The sequence below is a fragment of the Pungitius pungitius genome, chromosome 5 (assembly GCF_949316345.1).
Source record: "Pungitius pungitius chromosome 5, fPunPun2.1, whole genome shotgun sequence".
Taxonomy (NCBI): Eukaryota; Metazoa; Chordata; class Actinopteri; order Perciformes; family Gasterosteidae; genus Pungitius; species Pungitius pungitius.
Window position 1 is genome coordinate 11,230,849 of NC_084904.1, and position 19,604 is coordinate 11,250,452.

Sequence of the window (19,604 nt, forward strand, 5' to 3'; positions counted from 1 at the left end):
ACCAAAACAGTGAAAATTCAGCAAATTCATTAAAATATGATATTCATACAATCATTGACATATTAATGTAAATGTCTTTGTTTAACCGCATGGAGTCTTCAGTGGGTTTGTTAAATAGATTTTGTAGCAGATTGTCTCGTCCCTGATGAATCAAATATAACAAAACTACAAGGTCTCCTACTGCAGGATGCAAAACACCAGCTGAAATGTTTCACAACCACCCAGAAGATGATTGGATTAGAAAATTTAGAATCTTTAAATAGTTAGTAAATGAATCATCACAGTAATTGGTTACATTTATATTATCTTTGGTGTACAATAACTCCAGTCTTTACCTCGAAGAGATACAGTGGTGCCTCCTACTGGTAAGCATTCATCACATTAGGATCAATATTATGGATTACTCAGGTCTGGACTACTCCTCTCTGCTTAAGAGAGCCGACCTTTAGCGTCCACAGAGGAACAGGTGAGACAAGAGTGTTGCACGGGGTGATGCAGTGGAAATCTTATCCAAGCCTTCTCGCAGCTCAGACCTTAAAACAGTCTGGCCAAACCTCCAGAGGAGCTGCTGCAAACTTGAAGGTGCACCTGGGCATGGATTAAACTCAAGACTCACTACTAAAGGTGGAACAACAAAGACTTCGTATGCGAAGCTGTGAGGGCGGCCAATCGTGTCACAGCGAAGCTGAGCAGCCCACGAGAGGAGACGTTGACGCCTCAAAAGGTCAATGATTATAAAGGGTGTGTGTGTGTGTGTGTGTGTGTGTGTGTGTGTAAACAATGGACGCTGGCTTCATGGGACATTGGGAATGGACTTTGACTTAACCAAGCATATAAAATCAGGAAACATTTTGCATCCTGTGAAACAAACTGCTTCATGCCGTTTCAAGCATTTTCTTCACATTAATAACTGAACACGGATGTGAATTTATCAAGAGTTTTAATCGTTCTTTTGATGTACACACAATTAACAAAATCCTGTTAATGAAATTCTTACGGATTAACATAAGATTCTTTTTAATTTTACAGCGTTTCAAATGAAAATGCCTTCACCACACACAACCGCGTGCTCAGGGTTCACAGCCACCTCGGTTGTGATCTCGACCAGCTGTTCACGAGGACAGACACATCCTGGGGAGGCGACAATAAGGCCCTCAGAGTAAGGACTGAAACAGGAATCCAATTAATCTGGGCCAGTCTATAGGTAGAACAGGAACACTGCATGTAAACAGTGTGCTACCTACATGTATACTTATTACTTAGTGTGTCTCGAGCCATGGCATCATATGTTTAAGACGTGATCCTTCATCCAAGTGGGGCACGGTACTCAACAGGCTGCACCAGAATGAAAGTGATAGAGATAAAAGGATCGGGAGAACATCGAATGGACGTCATTGATGCGTGGGGGAGGGGGGGTTGCTCTCAGCTTACTATATGAACGCTAACAAGTATATACACACACACATCAAACGATGGAATGACTAAGAAAACCAGAATGCAGTGGAGGACTGCTGCTCCAAAATGTCCAGACATTGATGGAGAATGAAAAAGAACGCCTTTGGGGATGGCAGAAGATGCACAAACACCAAAGAAAACTGGAAAAAGACAAACATAATGCTATTTCTAAGTATGTCTGTGTCTTTTCTACAGCCACTTCACACATGCTTACGGGTCAAGAAAGTTAAAGCTTTTTTTCTTGAGGAACCCTAAATAAATAAGCAGACCGCGATGATTCATATGCTGATTGCAGACGCTAAAATTAGACTGCAAATTGCAGTAGTGGGGCTTGATAATGATTAAAAAGCCTCACACAGGGAAAACAGTCACGGGAATACAGCAGTCCGTCTCTGAAAAAATACCAGCCGTCACAGAGTTGAAGAGCAATAATATGAAAGTGATCATTTGGGAAATAGATCAGAGGATAACGTCCTGAAACTAAATCTTTTCGGGTAAGAAACAAGATATTGCAAACCAAGGCAGTGAACCAAGATTATCTGCAGTCTTTGGAGAGAAAAAAAAAGTGATGTATCAAAACCGGACCATTATCATAAAACATCCCAAATTAACAGCTGGATTGACATATAGAGCGCCAACACCTTGCGCTGCATTAGTTTGCAATGTGGTTGTGGGTGATGGAGATCTAGGGAAACGCCCAGGAGGTTCAGTTCTTCAGCACCGCCTCGTAGTTCTGGAAAACGCACTGGGAGACCTCTGGAGCTCGGCACTTCAGGGAGATCTGGAGGAAAGCACAGTTGGACACGGTTAAATATGGTATTACTGAACAAATCAAAGGGTTTTCAAGACGTAGGTTTCATAAATGTTTGCTGTTTAACATTTAGAACCAAATTTAGCATCCGTAGAAAATCCCATAAACCTTCGGCAACCAAGACTGAACTTAGAAAGCAACAGTGTGACTTCTGCATCGTCTATGGAGCTCTTCATCTGGCAAACATCAGAAATGAGCTTTGTTAATATCGTCTTCATGCACCTGTGGGTATAAACAAGAAGCAGAGGCCACTTTGTTTGTTTTCTGAGAGACCAAATTCATTATATTTTGGTGTCTTTATTGTAACTATGCTTTAGTCTCATGAGAGACGGCAATATAGACAGAAAGCCACTAGAGCAGGAGGAGGCATCCTCTCCACTCTTTGATGTTTCAGCTGGGTGCAGGTTTATGATTTGATAGTTTCAAAGGAAGTTATTCCCTCCCACCAGCAATCAGACTGCAGATGATTCCTCAGATCCACAAACCCAAGACAGCTGGAGCTTTCAAATAATTATACGAGGTCACAGCCATTGTACCGCACTTATTAAATACAGGAAACAAGGATTCTGAATATTGAAAAATAAGTTTCACCAACAAATTGCTGCACAATCAGAAGCAGCCATGCTTTCTCCTGTGACAAACTGAGCCCTTAAAGTCCCAGGTAGTTGTGCAGTCGTCCTGCCTCGACGCACACACTGCCTCTTACTCATTGTTGCTCTTTCAGCTTTCATCAGTCATTTCTCAAAGTCACATTTGTTTGGAGGAAACTAGTATTCTTTTTTTGGGAGAGGGTTAATCGCAGTGCAGAAATGCTACAAGTGGTTTAGAGACACTAAATACAAGAACACCTCTGACATTTACAAATCTGCCTTTTAGTTTGAGTGATGAAAGCATTTTGGGGACTGGATGTTCTTTACTAGCCAGCAGACAATGGAGAGCTGGCATCGAAAAGGAGAAGCTACATGCAACAAGTTGGACGAGAACCAGATCACCACGGTGCTGGATTTCCCCATGTATTGTATATCTCTCATCAGCAACAGCTCAACATGCTGAAAGGGCTTGTTTTTGAGCACTTGCTTATTTTCCTGTAGTTCTGAAATGGGATCCAATATAAATATTGTGGTGCTTTATTGTGAGAACAGTGCAAATGCTTCCCCTTTGAGACTGGCAACAGCTGCTAGAATAATAGTGGTCAGTCAGTAAGTATGAGTTCTGGTGAGTGACTGACAACAGGTTTTACAGCAGGCCCACCCTTCCCTGAAGGGATCCTAAGTACCACCAAAGGTGGGTGAGCGTGTGTGTGTGATACCACAAAGCAGCAGTGGAATAGAGCGCTGGTACTGCACCAGTCTTTAAGTGTTGCCTTCGACTCTGAGCTCTTTACCAATGCATGCAGCGGCTGGAAACATTTAAGCACAGCTCTCCTGTGAGCATGGGGTAAAGGATGGGAGGAAATGTAGAAACAGTTTTTTTAAGAGCCAGAAACTGAGGAATTTATCCATTTTAAGTCCTGCTGGTAAAAAAAGGATGATATCAAGGTGTTAACACAACTCTCTTTTCCAAATTTCCAATGCTTTGATATGGACATGGTACAAGTCTTTTCAACCAAAATCCTCCAATGAGAAACACATGGGTTCAAACCTAAAATACTGCACTATCTATATAAAAACGTGGCCCCTGCAGTTCTCTGAAGCAAAGCAGCAATGCAGCATCGCAGGAGGGCATAGAGATACGATCAAGGTATTTTCATGTTTGATAAAGGGTTATGCATCTAAATTATGACATTTGGAATAGTTAACCACAACCTAGTTTACTGAGCAACAGCCGTTTAAAATCAGAACGGAGTGTAGATCATGACTTTCATTAGATGTTTCGTTCAGCATGTCCCCTGCATGGGTTAACTATATCCATGCAGTGTGAGTAGCTAAATCAAGACGCGTGCTATGGATAGAATATAAGACAAGTGTGTCTTGTTCTGGTTCATCCAGTTCAATTAATACCTGACAAATTATGTTAGTTCATCCCATTGTTGTAGAAATAATTTAAAACATTAGCACAGAGCAGTCCTTCTCATCGACTACCCACCGTAGGATCAATTCTCAGGTAAGTGGTATAATAATGTGACAGAATGTCTGAAGGGAGACAGCAATGCATTTTCTCATGATATGAATGTTCCTGGTTTGTTCCAATGCATGTAGAAGGTCAGCGGGTTACGTCTGTGTGCAGGGCAGCAAACCTGCAGTCCATTTCTGTGTCGAAGCCAACTTTGATCAAAACTTTAAAAATGATGAGCTCAGGAGCTGCAAAGAGAAAATCAGCAAACATCTCTGTTCACATAGTTGCCATGGGGACAGGAGACAGCGCCTCACGTCAAAAGGATATGCAGGTGTTCCAATTCCCCACAGTAAAAACTATAAAGTATACATGAGCTCCATGCAAGTCAGTTGCGGGGAATTTGAGAGCTGCTGACACTTTACTGTGGAAACGTAAAGCTGCTATAGTCAGTAACTTAGTTACAAGGTATCAAGCAACATGTGTGAACATTGAGGCACTTAAAACACCACAAGCACAGAGCCAACGCTGCTGCACGTTTGAACTCATAACAAATTACAGTTGTGTCTATGTCTGGTCTTCAGTTCTAAAAATAGCTGCTGTTTGTCAGCAGCTCGTCTTTGACGCCTAAGGGACGGCGCTGCAGCCAGAGAACGAGCAAGAACGCACTGTAGACTTACAGCTCTAGTCTCCTCTCCAATTAACAATTTATATTGCACCTTTTAGGAAGAGGCTGCCCCGCTTGCCCTGCTGAGCATCTATGTGAATTTAAAAAATACAGAAATGAGGGTGTGGAAGAGAATATAAAAAAGACCAAAAGAAAACAAAAAAAATTAACACCAGCTCCACAGAAACAAAAATAAATGCACTTTAAATAATTATGTAAACATTTTCCCCACTTAGACCTAGTAGTAGTTTCTCAAGGAAATAAGTATGTTACATTTATAATCTCATATAAGAGATCAGCATACAGAAGGACGTACCACTTGAAGGTGTCAGATAACCCGAGGAATTAATGAGCGAGAGCTGTGTGACCGACAAATTGATTAGTCTAGACGAAAAAAAGGAAAAAAAGCGAGCGTAACCTATAAATAAAAACATTAACTGAAAGAGTGATGAGGTGGGAGGAATCGCATCAAGGTCATCGTTCTGGACGCCAGTCATGCAGAATTTCTAAGCCAAACCATCCATCAAGAGCAGAGACACGCAACATCAATGGAGAACACTATAGAATACACGAACGGTTGAATCACTAAAACTAGAGTTCCCCCCCCCCTCCAATCACTGCCACCTCAAACTGATTTCCCCCCCCCTATCGCTCTTTTCTTTCTCTTACATCATTCGTCTCCATTGGTGATGGCAGTATTTTGCCAACGTCATCATACGAACTTAATTCAGCCTGTCAGGCTGTAATTTGGGCTCGAGTGGCAAATGGAAGTTCCTACACCGTCTGATTAGTGAAGCCATTCTCCAATCCATTTTGATTTATTATGGGGCCGATCTCTAATACCAATCAAACCAAAATGTGGGTTTCAGTTTTCATGGTGAGTAACCAACATGGAAACTGAAAAGAGGCATCTCTGGTTCACTTGATTACAGCCACTGAAAATAACCAAAGCTCTAGATATGAAAGTCTCGGTAAATAATATGAGATGGCAGGTCAGTAGTGCACACTGGATTAAAAAGGCAGTGGGGGAAAAAAAAGGATTTTATTTTTACCTGTATATAAATACAGTGTCTAATTTGAAGCATAGTTATGAAGATCTTGTGAAAATGACTAATTTCCATTTCTTTAACCGTTTATTATTTTAGTATTTTCTATAAACCAGTATTACTGTAACAGAGTGTATATGCTGCAGTTACCAACCCTTTCCTCAACATCAAATACTTGCAAAACTTACACCTCCCAAAATACATTTGGGCTATTATTGGGAAATTAGCATCGCACACACAACAGCCTCAGTTGAGCCATTCTACAGAGTGACGTCTTCACCGCTTGATGAAAAATATCAGAAATATTAAATGTTCCTCCTCATACGGCATGAAAATGTATAACAATGTGTTCATTTTACGCCAGGACAGGTTCAATCTAGTTGTCCCTGATTACGCTGCAGTTATAATGTCAACATGTCGAATTGAATATACATACAACATAAAGTAAATTACTATGTTAAATATCTCCTATATCTAAAATGCTAATTTAATTTTTCTTGGTGGTTAACAGCAAAACGCAGCAAAAGTTCATCCGACTGCCAGCGGCACAGTACTCACCGTGTAGTTTGGGTTTCCTGCCTGCACCCTCAGCTCGGCCAGCACCCAGATGCCGTTGGTGAGCTTCATGGACTGATACAGCATGTCCTGACCCTCCACTGTGCGCTTGGCTATGGTGAAGATGTTGCTACTCTGCAGTTTGTTGGAGGCGGCATCTGTTGTAGGAACGTGATCAGAAATGTAGTAAGTAAAACGTTCATCTGTACTTACTAGTTTCAACTGTCAATCATTAAATGTTGGGCAATACAGGATTTACTTTTCCATTCATCACCCCAGGCCATCCCCGCGAGAAAGATACAGCCGCTAATTCGGAATTAATTTTTCTCTACATTCTGCCTCGCTGTCATTAGGAATCCTGCTCAGCTGCTCTCACGCTTGTGTATAACAAATGATCACTCGTTAACGGGGAACTGCCGCTCATCAAAAGCATTTCACTCTATTAGTGAAGATTTGAGACGGCGGTTTCAACATACAATGAAGCAGCTGTGTGGCCCCTTCATGTGGTGCACTCTCTGCTCTCCTTTCATCTTTCTCACCTGAGTTGAGATGGCAGTCTTTGATCTGAAACTGGGACTCGTTCTCATTAGGAATGTCTTTCCATGTGGCAAGGAACACCTGCCGCTCTGTGGACAAAGAGGCACAAACATGGTAGTCCAAAAGCACAAGTGTGCACAGTATGAGAATTAGGATTTGTAAAAAAAAGGTAGAGAGTAGTTTCATTCCACATAAGACACAAGGTTTCCTGCCGCTGCAACTGAAGATGCATGGGAAAAAAATGGCAACACATTTCTACAGCAGAGCTGGGCAACAATTGTTATCAAAACAATATAAAAAATACTGGATAAACTGCGTTACACCAATATTTACGTCATTTAGACGAGGCTTTATGTCCTGACCATAAACATGGGAGGGTGAAGCTGGAAACAGGGGCTACTACGTTCTCTGGCTGAAGAAAATTCAGACAGGAACCACAAAACAATAGGAGTATTAAAAATAACCTTGACCATTTGGGTATTTTAATTGACTATTTTGTACATTTGAATTATCATAAAACATGTTATATTGTTCGAGATATAAAATAATGGAGCACTTTGGCCAGGAGCAACTGTGCAGCTCAGAGGGGAAAGATTACAGACAGACGAGTGTGTGTTCCTTTGGCGTCAGGCGGGATTTTGGAGCTTTTGTGTGAAGAAGTTTAGCTGAGAGACACTCACCCATCTTCCCGTCCTCCACGAACAGCATGCTGATGGGGTACTGGCAGCTGAAGTAGAATACGTCAATGTTGTTCTTAACAGCCACCTGCGAGAGCGATTACATCACGGGAGGAGGGACGACAGGAGGAGGAACAGGAACATGGACAATTACTCTTCAAGTGCCCTTCACGGATGGACGTTGCTGGTGTACGTGTGCCGTTAGGTGAACGAGACAACAGTCCTCCGGGAATCCCACTCTCCCAAAGATCTGATACTGTTCACTGATATTCCATCATAGCAGGTCAAGAAGCAGCAGGCTATTATTTGCCAAAGAATATCAGCGAACACTCTTTACAAGCCAATAGGGGTGTAATGGTTTGTGCATTTGTACCAAACTGTCATGCACCACTCAAAATAAAGCACAATACCTATATTGATGCATGCGACGTGGAAAAGTTTTATTGTAACATCTACAATAAATATACTTTTTTAAATGATAAAGGGATTAAATAAATATTGAAATATAGAGAGACAGTGGTTAAATATCAAATACCCAAATAAGAAAATAGACACAAAAGGAAAGAAAAGTAGCACATAACAGGAGCAGGTCTATCTTTATAGTTCCTTAGTCAGGATCTTTTACTGTCAAAAGTTCAAGACACTAAAACATCAGAGCAGCTGTGTCATCGAGGCACCTCAAGTAACAGAAGTGGCCTGACGCTAAAAAATGACTCGTGAATAATTCATTGGAGCATCTCGTTCCTGAGTGCAACGCTCTGGTGCAAAGCTCTAGTCTGTATGTGAACTAAAATCTCACTTCATCATAAAGTATGTTTAAGGAAGGCAGAAGACAAACTTCTGCTTACTGAAATGTAAAATATTACGGCATGTACTGCATCAATCTCTAGGTTTCTAAAGTCTGCTTGTGGTGCTCTTCACTAGCATAAAAAATAGCTGTGCACCAAATACTCAAAGAAGAAAACATTCATTATTATTATTTGGTATGAGCATCCAAGCATTTAACATGTGCCTGTTAATATAGTCGTGACAAAATTCTTATATTTACTCTCAACTGTGGGCAAAATTGTGATTGACATTCAAATCTACTCAAATTTACTAATTACACAAGCACTGTTGACATGCTGAAGACTTATGATTGAGCCGGTCTCCTCTCTTTCCACATCAATGGTTCTTTTTTTTTTTAGACTTTAAATCCTTCCACTGAACGGCAGAGGGTTCATGGCAGAAATTTCTCTGGGAGGCTGTAGAGCAATTGTCTCTCCCCCCTTCCTTCCCATTAAAGGATTGGGCAATAAAAGTAGACAGACATACCGAGGAACCAATCAGAGAGCTTGAATAAGCAGCTATGCTGTGAATAACTAAGCGAGCGCACAATGTTGGTTGTAGTAGTGCTGTTGTCAAGTTGCTGTCTCTGGAGTTTTCATGCTGTAATGTAGCTAGTGTTGTTACTTCATGATCGATCACATGCTATGTTTACTTAAAAGTCTGGTTCCAAAAGAAGTTATTCAGCCATCACAAATTCGGGACCACTGTAGTATTTTTTCATTGCGGACTTTACCATTTTCGCTGTAAATAGAGGCAGCAAGGTGGATAGGTTAGCAGACCTGCTGAGGCCAGGAGAAACAAAGGAGCCATGTGCTGTGCGTCCCATCATGAGCCACACCTCGATCACACCCCTCGTCACTCTTATCTTCTCCCTCCAGCTGCACACCATCCCTCAATTCTGTGCCTAGTTAAAAGCACCACGCTGATCAAACACTAGCCAGACTCGGCCGCTCGGTTTACTGAGAACCCACAAGCGTTTTGATGGTTGTTTCATGTTGTATTCACAACAGGAGAATTGTATTGCTGAATAACAGCCAGAACACATTTCTAACTTGTCAAATTTGAAGCGTTTCCCTGGTGACGTTACTGAAATATTAGGTTCTAGAGAATGGACCAGATGGACGGACGAGCGCAGAATCATAAAACATTTTGACTCTGTCCACGGCTGTTGCCCCAGTGCAGGCATTAAAACCCAGCGCTATGTTACTAGAGAACACCAGAGTAACGATCATTTAAGATCGTAAGAATCATAAGAATGTGCAGTATGGGAGGAGTACACTCAACCAACAGCTGGGAAAGCAGAATGCAATGAATATAAAGAAGTTGTTAGCATGGCAGAACAAAGACTTCATGTTTTAAAGATAACGTTAAATGTTTGAAAGGGTAATGTTGCAGATGCAGGGATACAAAAATATCTTTCAACCAAATCATAAACCAGCCGTCACAACAAACTCAGGGGAAATACACAATGCTTCTGTATTACCTGCAGGTTGTTCAGAGGCTCCATCTTCATGACTGGCCCCACAGTGCTGAGAGGAAGGGCCGCTTCAATACTCTGGTTGGGGCTAAGAGGAGTGAGAATCTGAAGTGGACCAGCCGGAGCGAGACCAAAGCTTCAGAGGAACACACAAGGGAAAAGGGTTGATTGTCACAAAATGTGTTGACTGATAGAAATCTCAACATGTGTCTTAGTAGATGGTCTTACCTGTTTCTGTTAAACTGGATGGCAAAATCAGTCATGACACTCATAGCTTTATTAGTGAGGGTCATCTCCATTTGGATGACCCCAGCACGGCGGACAAAAACGCCTGATATCTCCAAACCCTTGGCTTTCATGGCTGGAAGCCAGACCTGAGCAGAGACATGATCACATATGTCTTGTGCAACCCAAACACTGGTGCTACATCGTTATCCAGCATCTCTAATCTTTGACTCACTGCTTTTGGGGGGTTGAGGGCTCCCATGGGCATTCCAACTCCACCTCCCAGATCAAACAGGTCATCCAGACCGCCGCTAACAGGGGCGTTGAAAGAGGCTGGCATCGTAGCGGGTGCAGCACCGAAAGCAGCCCCCATCTGTGGGCCACGCAGAAGCACATTAACATAGAAGTTCGCCGTGTACCGTATTCAGTTTGATAAAATCTCAAACAAATTACTTACAGCAGGATTTCCTCCAATGTCTCCACCAAGCTGGATAATAAAAAAAAGGTTATCTGCTGGAACAGCACTTAATAACACTGGACGACGGTGGGAAGGTGTAAGAAATGCCTTCACTTGGTTAATGACAGCTATGGGGTACCACTTCGTACAAGTGAAAGGAGAAGGAAAGACAACAGCACAGGAGAAAAACTCAGACCAGTCGCTGCCCAGAGTAGTCAAGCGGATATGCTATTAAAACCCAATAGCTTTTGTTTAAATGCTGGTCACTAAATGAGTCTATAGTGGTAATTAACAGGTTTGGGGCATAGTGAAAAAGATTGGTGTTGCAAAAAAAGTCATTCCACAGAGTGACAAAAATTTACTACTAATATTTGACAAGAAACTGAGGCAAAATGTGCATAAAGCTCACCTAAATGGAGTAGGACAACACAAAAGGTACAGAGCACTGCTATGGTGAACTACTCAAAGGACAAAGTGGTACAACGGAGGACAGGAGGGGGCGGGGTCTAGACTGTTGCTGGCTTTTACTGGTCCAGCGTGGCCCCCTGGACAAACCTCTGTGGGGCTGTAATCTGGGGGCGATGGGGACTGATGAGGGTCCGTCCGCAGGGGAATGGGCGGCTGATTGAAATAATGCAGAGCCCAGAGAATAGAGAAGAGATGGACTCGAGATTTAAAGACTTGCTTAGTGTAGATATCACAATAAAATATAGTAAATTATTGAAAACATCCGATTGATGCATAAGAACTACAGTAAAAACAACAGGGATCAAATTGATCGTCTGAAGGGGCCTGACATGGTTTAATAATGTTGTCCCTCTCCCTCCATGTAGTTACCGGCTCAGACTCATCCCCCATCTGCAGGTGCAGCATTGAACAAAGAAAGGGAAACAAAAGTCAAAAGAAAAAGCACCAACAAAGGTAGGGGGGGAAAAAAGAGAAAAGATATACAAAGATATAGTAGTTGTTGCGGACGGACTGGCCAACGGGGGAGGGGAGGGGTACCACTGGTGTAAAAGACCTACCAGGCTGTCCAGTCCTCCGCCAAGAAGGTCCATAGCCCCCATCTGCATACCGGAGGTAGTGGGTGGTGGTGGTCCAGTGGTGGTAGTAGGTGTCAGGTCCAGATTAAGCAGATCTCCGAGGAGGTCTCCTTGGGATGGGATGACGGCAGGAGGTGCCTCGGTGACTCCAGCAGCAGAACCTGGATCTGGGCTCTCAACACTCTCGCCACTAGTAGAAAGAAAAAAGAAAAATATATTACGTCTCGCATTTGCAATTATTTGGATTATTATTTACACAGAATGGCTCAACGCTGCGGGAAATTTTAAAATTTCAAATATAATTAAAAAACATCGTTGAGTCAAGAAGCAAGATCCTCTTAACTAAAAAGAGATTGAATATTTGCCTGCCATATATCATGTTAAAAAATGAATTTAAAAAGTGCATGACTCACGATCCAGCATTGGCGGGGAGTCTCTTATGCTGAACTCCACGGCTACCCTCAACAAAAGCACTGGGAGGCTTGTGGTAGACAGAGGCCAGGGTACCAATGTGGCAGATGAGCTCCTCCAGCAGCGTGGGCTCAATCAGATCCGTCTCCTCAGAGATCAGGGGCTTCTCAGCCAGAACCACCTCCTTGGCGGCCACAGGGTCCGTCGAGAGCAGGCGCCAGTAGATGTAGCCGCGGTCCCTGAGGTCTGGGTTATCAGAGTCCTGCAGAGAGAGAAGCCGAAAAACAGGGATGGAGAATGAGTACTAATGAAGACTGTTTAGTAAATTATCAATGCATGTTTTGGGCTTTGGCCCCAACCTGAGGGACTGAGCAACGATTCAAAGTCATCAGCCAAACGTGACAGGCTTGCAACTAAATCAAAAGAAACTTGCGTGTTCAGAGCAGTTTGCAATGTTTGTAAGATATTTTGCAATGACATATCTATATTACATGTCATCTATATAACATACACACAAGATGTACAACTTAGTGAAGCATGTAATAGTCATACATTATAGTTGTCTAATAATGTAAATTTCCATTTTGTAAATCAAGTCACTTGTCACACCCCATAAAGTGTCACAGCAGAATAAGCTCAATCCACCGGGGGATCCAAGGCTCAGACTCATTGTGCACTAGTCTAGTGTGCCTGGAAAGAGTCCGTACAAATGAGAACTCAGTCAGAAGCACGTCTGACTAGAACATATTGTACAAACTAAAGATATGGACAGATCTGAGCAAGTGAGGATACATAAGTGTGTGTGTGTATGTTTGTTTGTTTGTTTGTTTGTTTCCCACCTGAGTAGCTAGACTTAACACCTGCTGCACCAGCTCCTGGGTCTCGGTGGGCTTTTTCAGGAACAACTTGACGATTGCCGTCAGCAGCTGTAGCTGCACCTGGAGGAAGCAGTGAACAAACACAGCAGGTTACAGCTCACAAAAATCCATTAAAGCTGGCGTGTATACAATCTAGCCTAAGACTAGTGTCAAGTTGCATCTTAACAAGGTTCTTTAACAAAGACGTGTTCTTATCCGCAACACACAAGGAATAAATGAACTCCTTTTAACTCTAAGGGATTAGGTTTCCCGTGAATGCACTGTGTATAACAGTAATTTACCCAATTATTGGCTTATTATTTGATCCTTTTGTCTTAAATGGTCATAATTAGCATATTAATTCAATTATGGACAAAATGTACATTCCATTTACATCAACTTACAGATACATTTAAATCAGTTCAGAAACCAACGTGTGTTGACATCTCAGTACTGAATGCTAATTATTGGGAACACCACCATTCAATACGGACTTCCCATTCTGTAAATCGCAACGTGCCCAAACTGCTGCTGAACACACCTGAGTGCTTTCATCATGGAAACCCTCCAAAAAGCTCTCCAGCAACTCATCAGCATTGTCAATGCGCTCAGCATACTCTCCCACAATCCAGATCATGGCGGCACGCGCCTCCGGCTCATCCAGGGAGTCCAGGTTCTCACACAGTGTGGCTATAACGCTCTCGTACCTGGACACGGTCACAAACAACATAATGGGTACTCAAATGTCGCAACGGTATTTGGAGACAAAAAGAAGAGACTGATAAACAGCCACCGAATGTCCCCAGCTTTTAAACGTGATAACATCTTTCACATCCAGCTCACATTACGCTTTCCACATGATCAACCAGTCACTGTTTGAGGCATCAAGTTTGCCCTTTATGCTTTTATTAAAATGATTTACGAGGCAGAACTACTGAGTCGAGGTCTGAATTAATAGAAAGGGCCCATGTTCGAGTGGGTAGTGACTCCGGTAGCTAAAGGCTTGGGCCATGCCGAGCTGGAAACCTGCCAAAGCCGCTCCCCTTGGAGAGATTGTCTACCACTGACTGTGTGGGTGGGGGTTTGTGTCTGGCACATGAATCCACTCCGTGGGATCTGCAGCAGAAGTCACACTAAAGCACAGTCTGCCATAGATTGTTTGACGAGGTGCTATTTAAGGCGAGGTTCTAAGTGATGTCTACAAACACTCTGAAAACCAGTCAGGTGGAACGGGTAACTAAATTGTGACGATCAGTGCCTTGTATATCTGTTTAGGCGAGCAAGTAAAGTGCAGACTCAACACTGCATTTCCTAACAGTGAATCTGTATAGCGAAGTGACCGCACTAATGCTGTAGAAGGAACCTACTTGTTGGGGTATTTGCGAAAGATGTCCTTGATCACCACAATGGCCTCCTGCACCACATAGTTGACCTTGGTTTGGATGAGGTCCAGCAGCGTGCTGACACAGCGCTCGGCTGATTGCTAGTTAATGTAAAGAAAAAGAAAATCTGTTAAATTAACTTGTTTTAAACTAGTTTGACATTGTGGTGTACATGTCAACAAATCTAGTGAAAAAAAAACTCTGCTTGACTGATGGCTTTTTATCATTTACAATGTTGTTATGATCTAAGTAATTGAAAAGGACAAACAAATAATATCAATCATATAGACCAATGGGTTTGTCCTGAACAATATAGCTGACAGAGGGGATTGACCGACAAAACATCTGGTGACGGCATCTCCACCCACCTCTACTTTGATGGCACAGCGGCCAATCGCTCGGACTGCTTTGCGTACAAAGTCCACATCCACCTCTGTGGCGTATTCTTTTAGCTCAGCCAGGACCTACAGAGAGAGACAAGCATCAGGGCCACTGTTGGGATGTTGTGACCAATAGCTCTGATTTTGTAAAAGCATGCATTGTCTTTCAACAATAGTATTACAGCTGTGGCTGAAGTACCTGGGCGATGTTGGCTTGAGATGCAAGGCGAATCATGATGTCCAGCTTTTCCAGTTTGACATAGATTGGGTCATTGTACTTTACGAAAAAAACCTTCATCTCGTGTTTCAGGATCTCTGGCCTAAAAAGAGGAGAAAGAAAGGTTTTCATTTTGGGCAATCTGTAGTTAAACATTCAATTAGGTAAAAGGAAATTTCACTAAAGCAGCATAACACAGTAACTGCAAGTTCGAAGAGGTATGAAGAACACAAAAGAGACCTCCATAAGAGATCTCCCCACATTTACCGTCTCTGTACGATAAGGTTGATGTTTCTAAGAGCCACATATTGTAGCTCGGGCTCAGCAGAGAGGAGAGTGACCAGTGGTGGGGCGAGCTTCTTAAGCAGGGTGCCATAGTAGTCCAAGTCTTTGGGCAGCATCTCCATGAACTTCATTAAAACTTTAACAGCCGACAACACCACTGCAGAGTTGGCGTGGGAGAGCCGTGGGGTCACGCGCTCACAGATGCTGATGGTATTGTTGAGGAGAGAGAAGGAGAAACATATTACACAGGGTTTTAATGGGTGTTTTGCTAAAAATTTGAAGCACACAACTTAATCCATTGCTCAGGTAGAGCTTACTTATATATTTACACAGCAAATAGTATTAGTATACAGAATGTTACTGTGCTTGCGCTTACCTTTGGGACTCTCGATCATCGCGAGGCGTGTAATTGGCCAGGCAGTCAAGAATGAATATCTGTCCCCACTCTGTACACTCATTTAAAGCAGTCAGCAACTTGTTGATGGTCTGAGGGTTCAGGTCCAGGAGATGACTGTTGGGGTGAGACTCGGCTATCTCAGACAGCGCTGCCACAGCGTTTGCTACAACCTAAAGATGAAAAATAGCGTACAGGTAAATGCTGCCAGAAAAATATAATATAAAGAACGAAAATAGCTAGATAGAAGGCTGCATGGAGGAGTCGTACCATGGGGTTGGAGTCAGAGATGAGGTCTTTAAGGGTGTCCAGGAAGCCTTGGTCCTCCACCAACTGGGCGTTGATATCATGGAGCTTTGCTACACACACAGCGGCCGTCTTCCTCACATACGGGTCTTCGTCCTTCAGACATTTTCTCAGTGGCTCACACAGGTACTCTGTGATCTTGTCCACGCGGATGCATCCCATTGTGCGAACAGCGAGGGCCCGGATCAAAGGGTTAGGATCTTCACAGTCCTAGATGGGTGGTTCAGAGGAGTCATAGGTTTTGTCCACAATTTATAAAAAATTCTTAACTATTTAACATTTGTTTGCATCAACATTCTGTACAGAATTTAATTATATTTTAAGGTGTCACTTCAATCATCTAATGATAAAAGGGGCACCATAAATCTTTTATAATGAGCTCACGTTTCTTTAGTGTTTCTCCTACCACTAGAACAGGTTAATACTTAAACGCCCCTTTAAGTAATTTAATATACTTTTTAACTTTAAGAAAGACTGGGCTTTACTTTCACAAAGGTGTTAACAGCCATGATGGCCATGTCCGGCTGACTCTTTGCATAGTTCATCAAGTAGAGGTAGACCAGCTTCTTGAGTTCCAGGTTGTCCGTCTGCATGCAGTTCACAACATCTGGGAAGAGAGCACTAAAAAGGAGGGACAAAGTGTAAAGTGACTACCGATTCAAAGGAGATGATTTGTTACAGTCCATTATTTCAGTGTGGATATTTGAGATTATTTTCCCTGTCTCACCTGACATCCTTGCCCACTGTCATGGATGCAATGACCTTCTTCACAGCCTCTTTCTTCTTCTCTTTCTTATCACTGTTTAGCTCAGCCTTGAGCTCAAAGATCTCCCCTGAACACACAAGAGCATACAAATCAAACACACACATGGGAGGTAGGCGCTGGAAAAGAGCACCACCGCATTGACTTGTTTCCTGGCTGTTTAGGAGACTGGTGGGTGGATTTTGGCATCAGTGGTTTTGGTTTGTCAATCCTGAGAGTGCACAAGTGATTTATTTATTTTTTCCCCCCCACTACAAAAGTTGCAGTTACAGTTAAACTGGTCCAGTGATTAAAAGATTTGTTTATTTTAAGATGTATAATAAATCTCAAGCAGGCTGGGCAATTATTCAATATGGTGTGCTCTTAACTTAAAAAGTGTGACATGTAGTACACGAGATAGAAAAATTAATTTCAATTTGATTACATGAAACTTTGCATACCTGTGCATCGTTGTATACATATTTTCAACAGAAAAATATTCCCATGATTAACTGGTTATCATTATCCACGAGTGGCGATACTTTTTCACTTTTCAAATTTCAGTTAAATGTGCTACTGGAGGCGTTTGTCGGCATGAACTTACACCACCAGCACACGGTCAATTTTGGGATTATATTTGAGTCTACCTACTATGAGTTTCACTGACATTGTAAACCATAAATCTCTCCAAATCTCCTTTAAGATGTTAACCACAGCCCTCCCGCAGCAACATTGGACAGAGACACAGAAAACCCACAATCTCAAGCAACCTTACCAATCTAACAAGTCTTTACAATATCCCACATGAACATTGGTTTGCATCTCCAGAGCCTATGTGTGTTGGCTTATGCTCAATTACGGATCATGAGAAGTGCTACACAATTACAACAGGAGGCACAGCAGGACAGTTAAATCTCTCACGGTTAATGCTCAATAGGTCTAATCTGATTTACAATAGCCAGAGATGTTCATTTCCTGGCACCAACGTTGATACCAAGCATGGTGATAAAACAAAAAAGGAACATTTCTAGCCCAGCCAGCTATTGTTAATGCACACATCCATACAACAAACATGTAACTAGAAGGTACATGTTATCTGTTAAATTAACCTAACAGCCATCAGACCTTTCTTGGTAGTGGTGAAGTACTTGGAGTCCGTCATCTTGGATCCAAATTGTCGATTCTCCTGCAAAGGATAGAGGGGCAGAGAGTTGACTGTTTATCTTTGTGGAGTGGAAGTGGAAACTTTGAGCATCACGAGAGCAACAGGAAACTCTGGAAGTGCCAACACAGGAAAATAAGAGGAATTCCCGTCTGGCAGTGATCTATCCGAGAGAAGAAAACAATGGATCTCTTTGAGAAAACACTTGAATTTCCTTTTAAACGTGTTGGTCAAAATGCATGTTGCCAACAATGTTGCTCAGTTTGCTTTTTGTTTTTGTTTTGTGAGAATTTTCTGGTTAGCGTCTAGTTTTAAATATACAGTTAAGTCGTGTTACGATCCTTCATTACCACAATGCTAATAATGGATTAATGGTTCTTGCTTAGCTACACTGATTTATAGGCGGCATCTAAAGAACAAAAATATTATATATATATAATATATATAAAAATGTGCCTTCCATTAATTGAACTGAGCTCCTAAAACACAACATTAGCTATTAGTAAACGTCTATTAATGGCGTTTGTGAAACTTGCAGGAACAGTGACGGCCTCAGAGTGAGTTTATCAGTGATTAGATCCCAACATGAAGGGAAGAAGACGATCTGTTTGTAACGTTAACTTGACATTAACGTTCGTGACAATGAACTGCGTCAACAATTGAGAGCGTTTCAGTATTGTTACTTATTTAATGCACTAGTTTAATTACACTGAGCTCCATGTATCCTAAGCTGTCAATAAACAGACAGGCGGTTAGCCACAAGCGAACCAAATTCGATCATTGGCTAACATTAGCTAATACAACTGACAGCGGAGCTAAGTGAGCTAACAAGACGACAGCTAGCTAGCTGATTACGGTCGCGTTACTTTTATGGGGAGAGTTCACACAGCCACCATACGACTATGACATTAAACTGATAGCATACCATTGAATGGTTTTCAGATTAACAACTAGAGCACTTCACACGAATGTCAGCTGACTTTAAGGCATGACTGCTCACTCAGCCAGAAAGTAAGGGAAGGGTTCGCTAGCATGAAACTAGCATGAGGCTAACGCTAGAAAAACAGGCTCGAAAGTGTAATAATCCTGGTAAATAAAACTAAATATGCGGGGATTAAGTTGGTTATATTGTTGCAGCCTGTTCGGCAATTAACGACGTTATTGGATCAATTACTCACGCATAATTGATTCGCCCATTCCTGCATCTTTGCAGTAGTTCGATGAATGAAACTAGTGTTAAATGCTAGCTCTGCGGTGCACTGTGTCTGTCGGTGTCGGCTAGCTTCTGGTCACTTTTCTAGCTCCTAAAGCGGAGACATGACCTTCTAGGTACAGGCTTAAGGAAACCCACGTCGGGACAGTTAAGCTCTTAATCTTTCGGCCTGGTTTAAAACTTACCAGACGAATTAGCGTGCCTTCTGGAGTTAAATTTACACTCACCCCACAATGAATCAGGAGAGGAAAATCTCCACAAACACCTTACCGTGACAGGCGTACAGAGGGCTGTGATGGCCTTCGTCCCTCCCACTCGATTTACTTCCGTCTTTCCACAAAAGTAACGTCGGCAATGAGTTACGCGACGTCAGCTTTCATTCACAGCAGCGGTTCAACAACTCTGAAAGAAGATGTTCCTTACAG

The 19,604-nt window shown here is 42.3% G+C and overlaps 1 protein-coding gene across 5 annotated transcripts; it reads right to left on the reverse strand.

Annotated features, from left to right (window-relative positions):
- Window positions 1–923: 923 nt before the first annotated feature.
- Window positions 924–19,568, reverse strand: ap1b1 (adaptor related protein complex 1 subunit beta 1). 5 transcript variants are annotated; one of them, XM_037482425.2, is made up of 23 exons: window positions 19,450–19,568; window positions 17,930–17,990; window positions 16,790–16,895; window positions 16,548–16,683; window positions 16,027–16,272; window positions 15,739–15,929; window positions 15,345–15,566; window positions 15,060–15,180; window positions 14,849–14,944; window positions 14,466–14,581; window positions 13,640–13,805; window positions 13,081–13,179; window positions 12,244–12,503; window positions 11,813–12,020; window positions 11,625–11,645; window positions 10,788–10,817; window positions 10,566–10,703; window positions 10,334–10,479; window positions 10,112–10,241; window positions 7,804–7,888; window positions 7,126–7,212; window positions 6,590–6,744; window positions 924–2,236 (listed from the first exon to the last, which is right to left on the reverse strand). In XM_037482425.2, the coding sequence occupies exons 2-23, from the start codon at window positions 17,964–17,966 to the stop codon at window positions 2,162–2,164; spliced, it is 2,871 nt and encodes a 956-aa protein (XP_037338322.2). In that variant the 5' UTR covers window positions 17,967–17,990; window positions 19,450–19,568; the 3' UTR covers window positions 924–2,161. The 5 variants fall into 5 exon arrangements, with proteins under 5 accessions (XP_037338322.2, XP_037338323.2, XP_037338321.2 ...); XM_037482426.2 differs by having other exon boundaries at window positions 19,407–19,484; XM_037482424.2 differs by having other exon boundaries at window positions 19,365–19,475.
- Window positions 19,569–19,604: the final 36 nt, after the last annotated feature.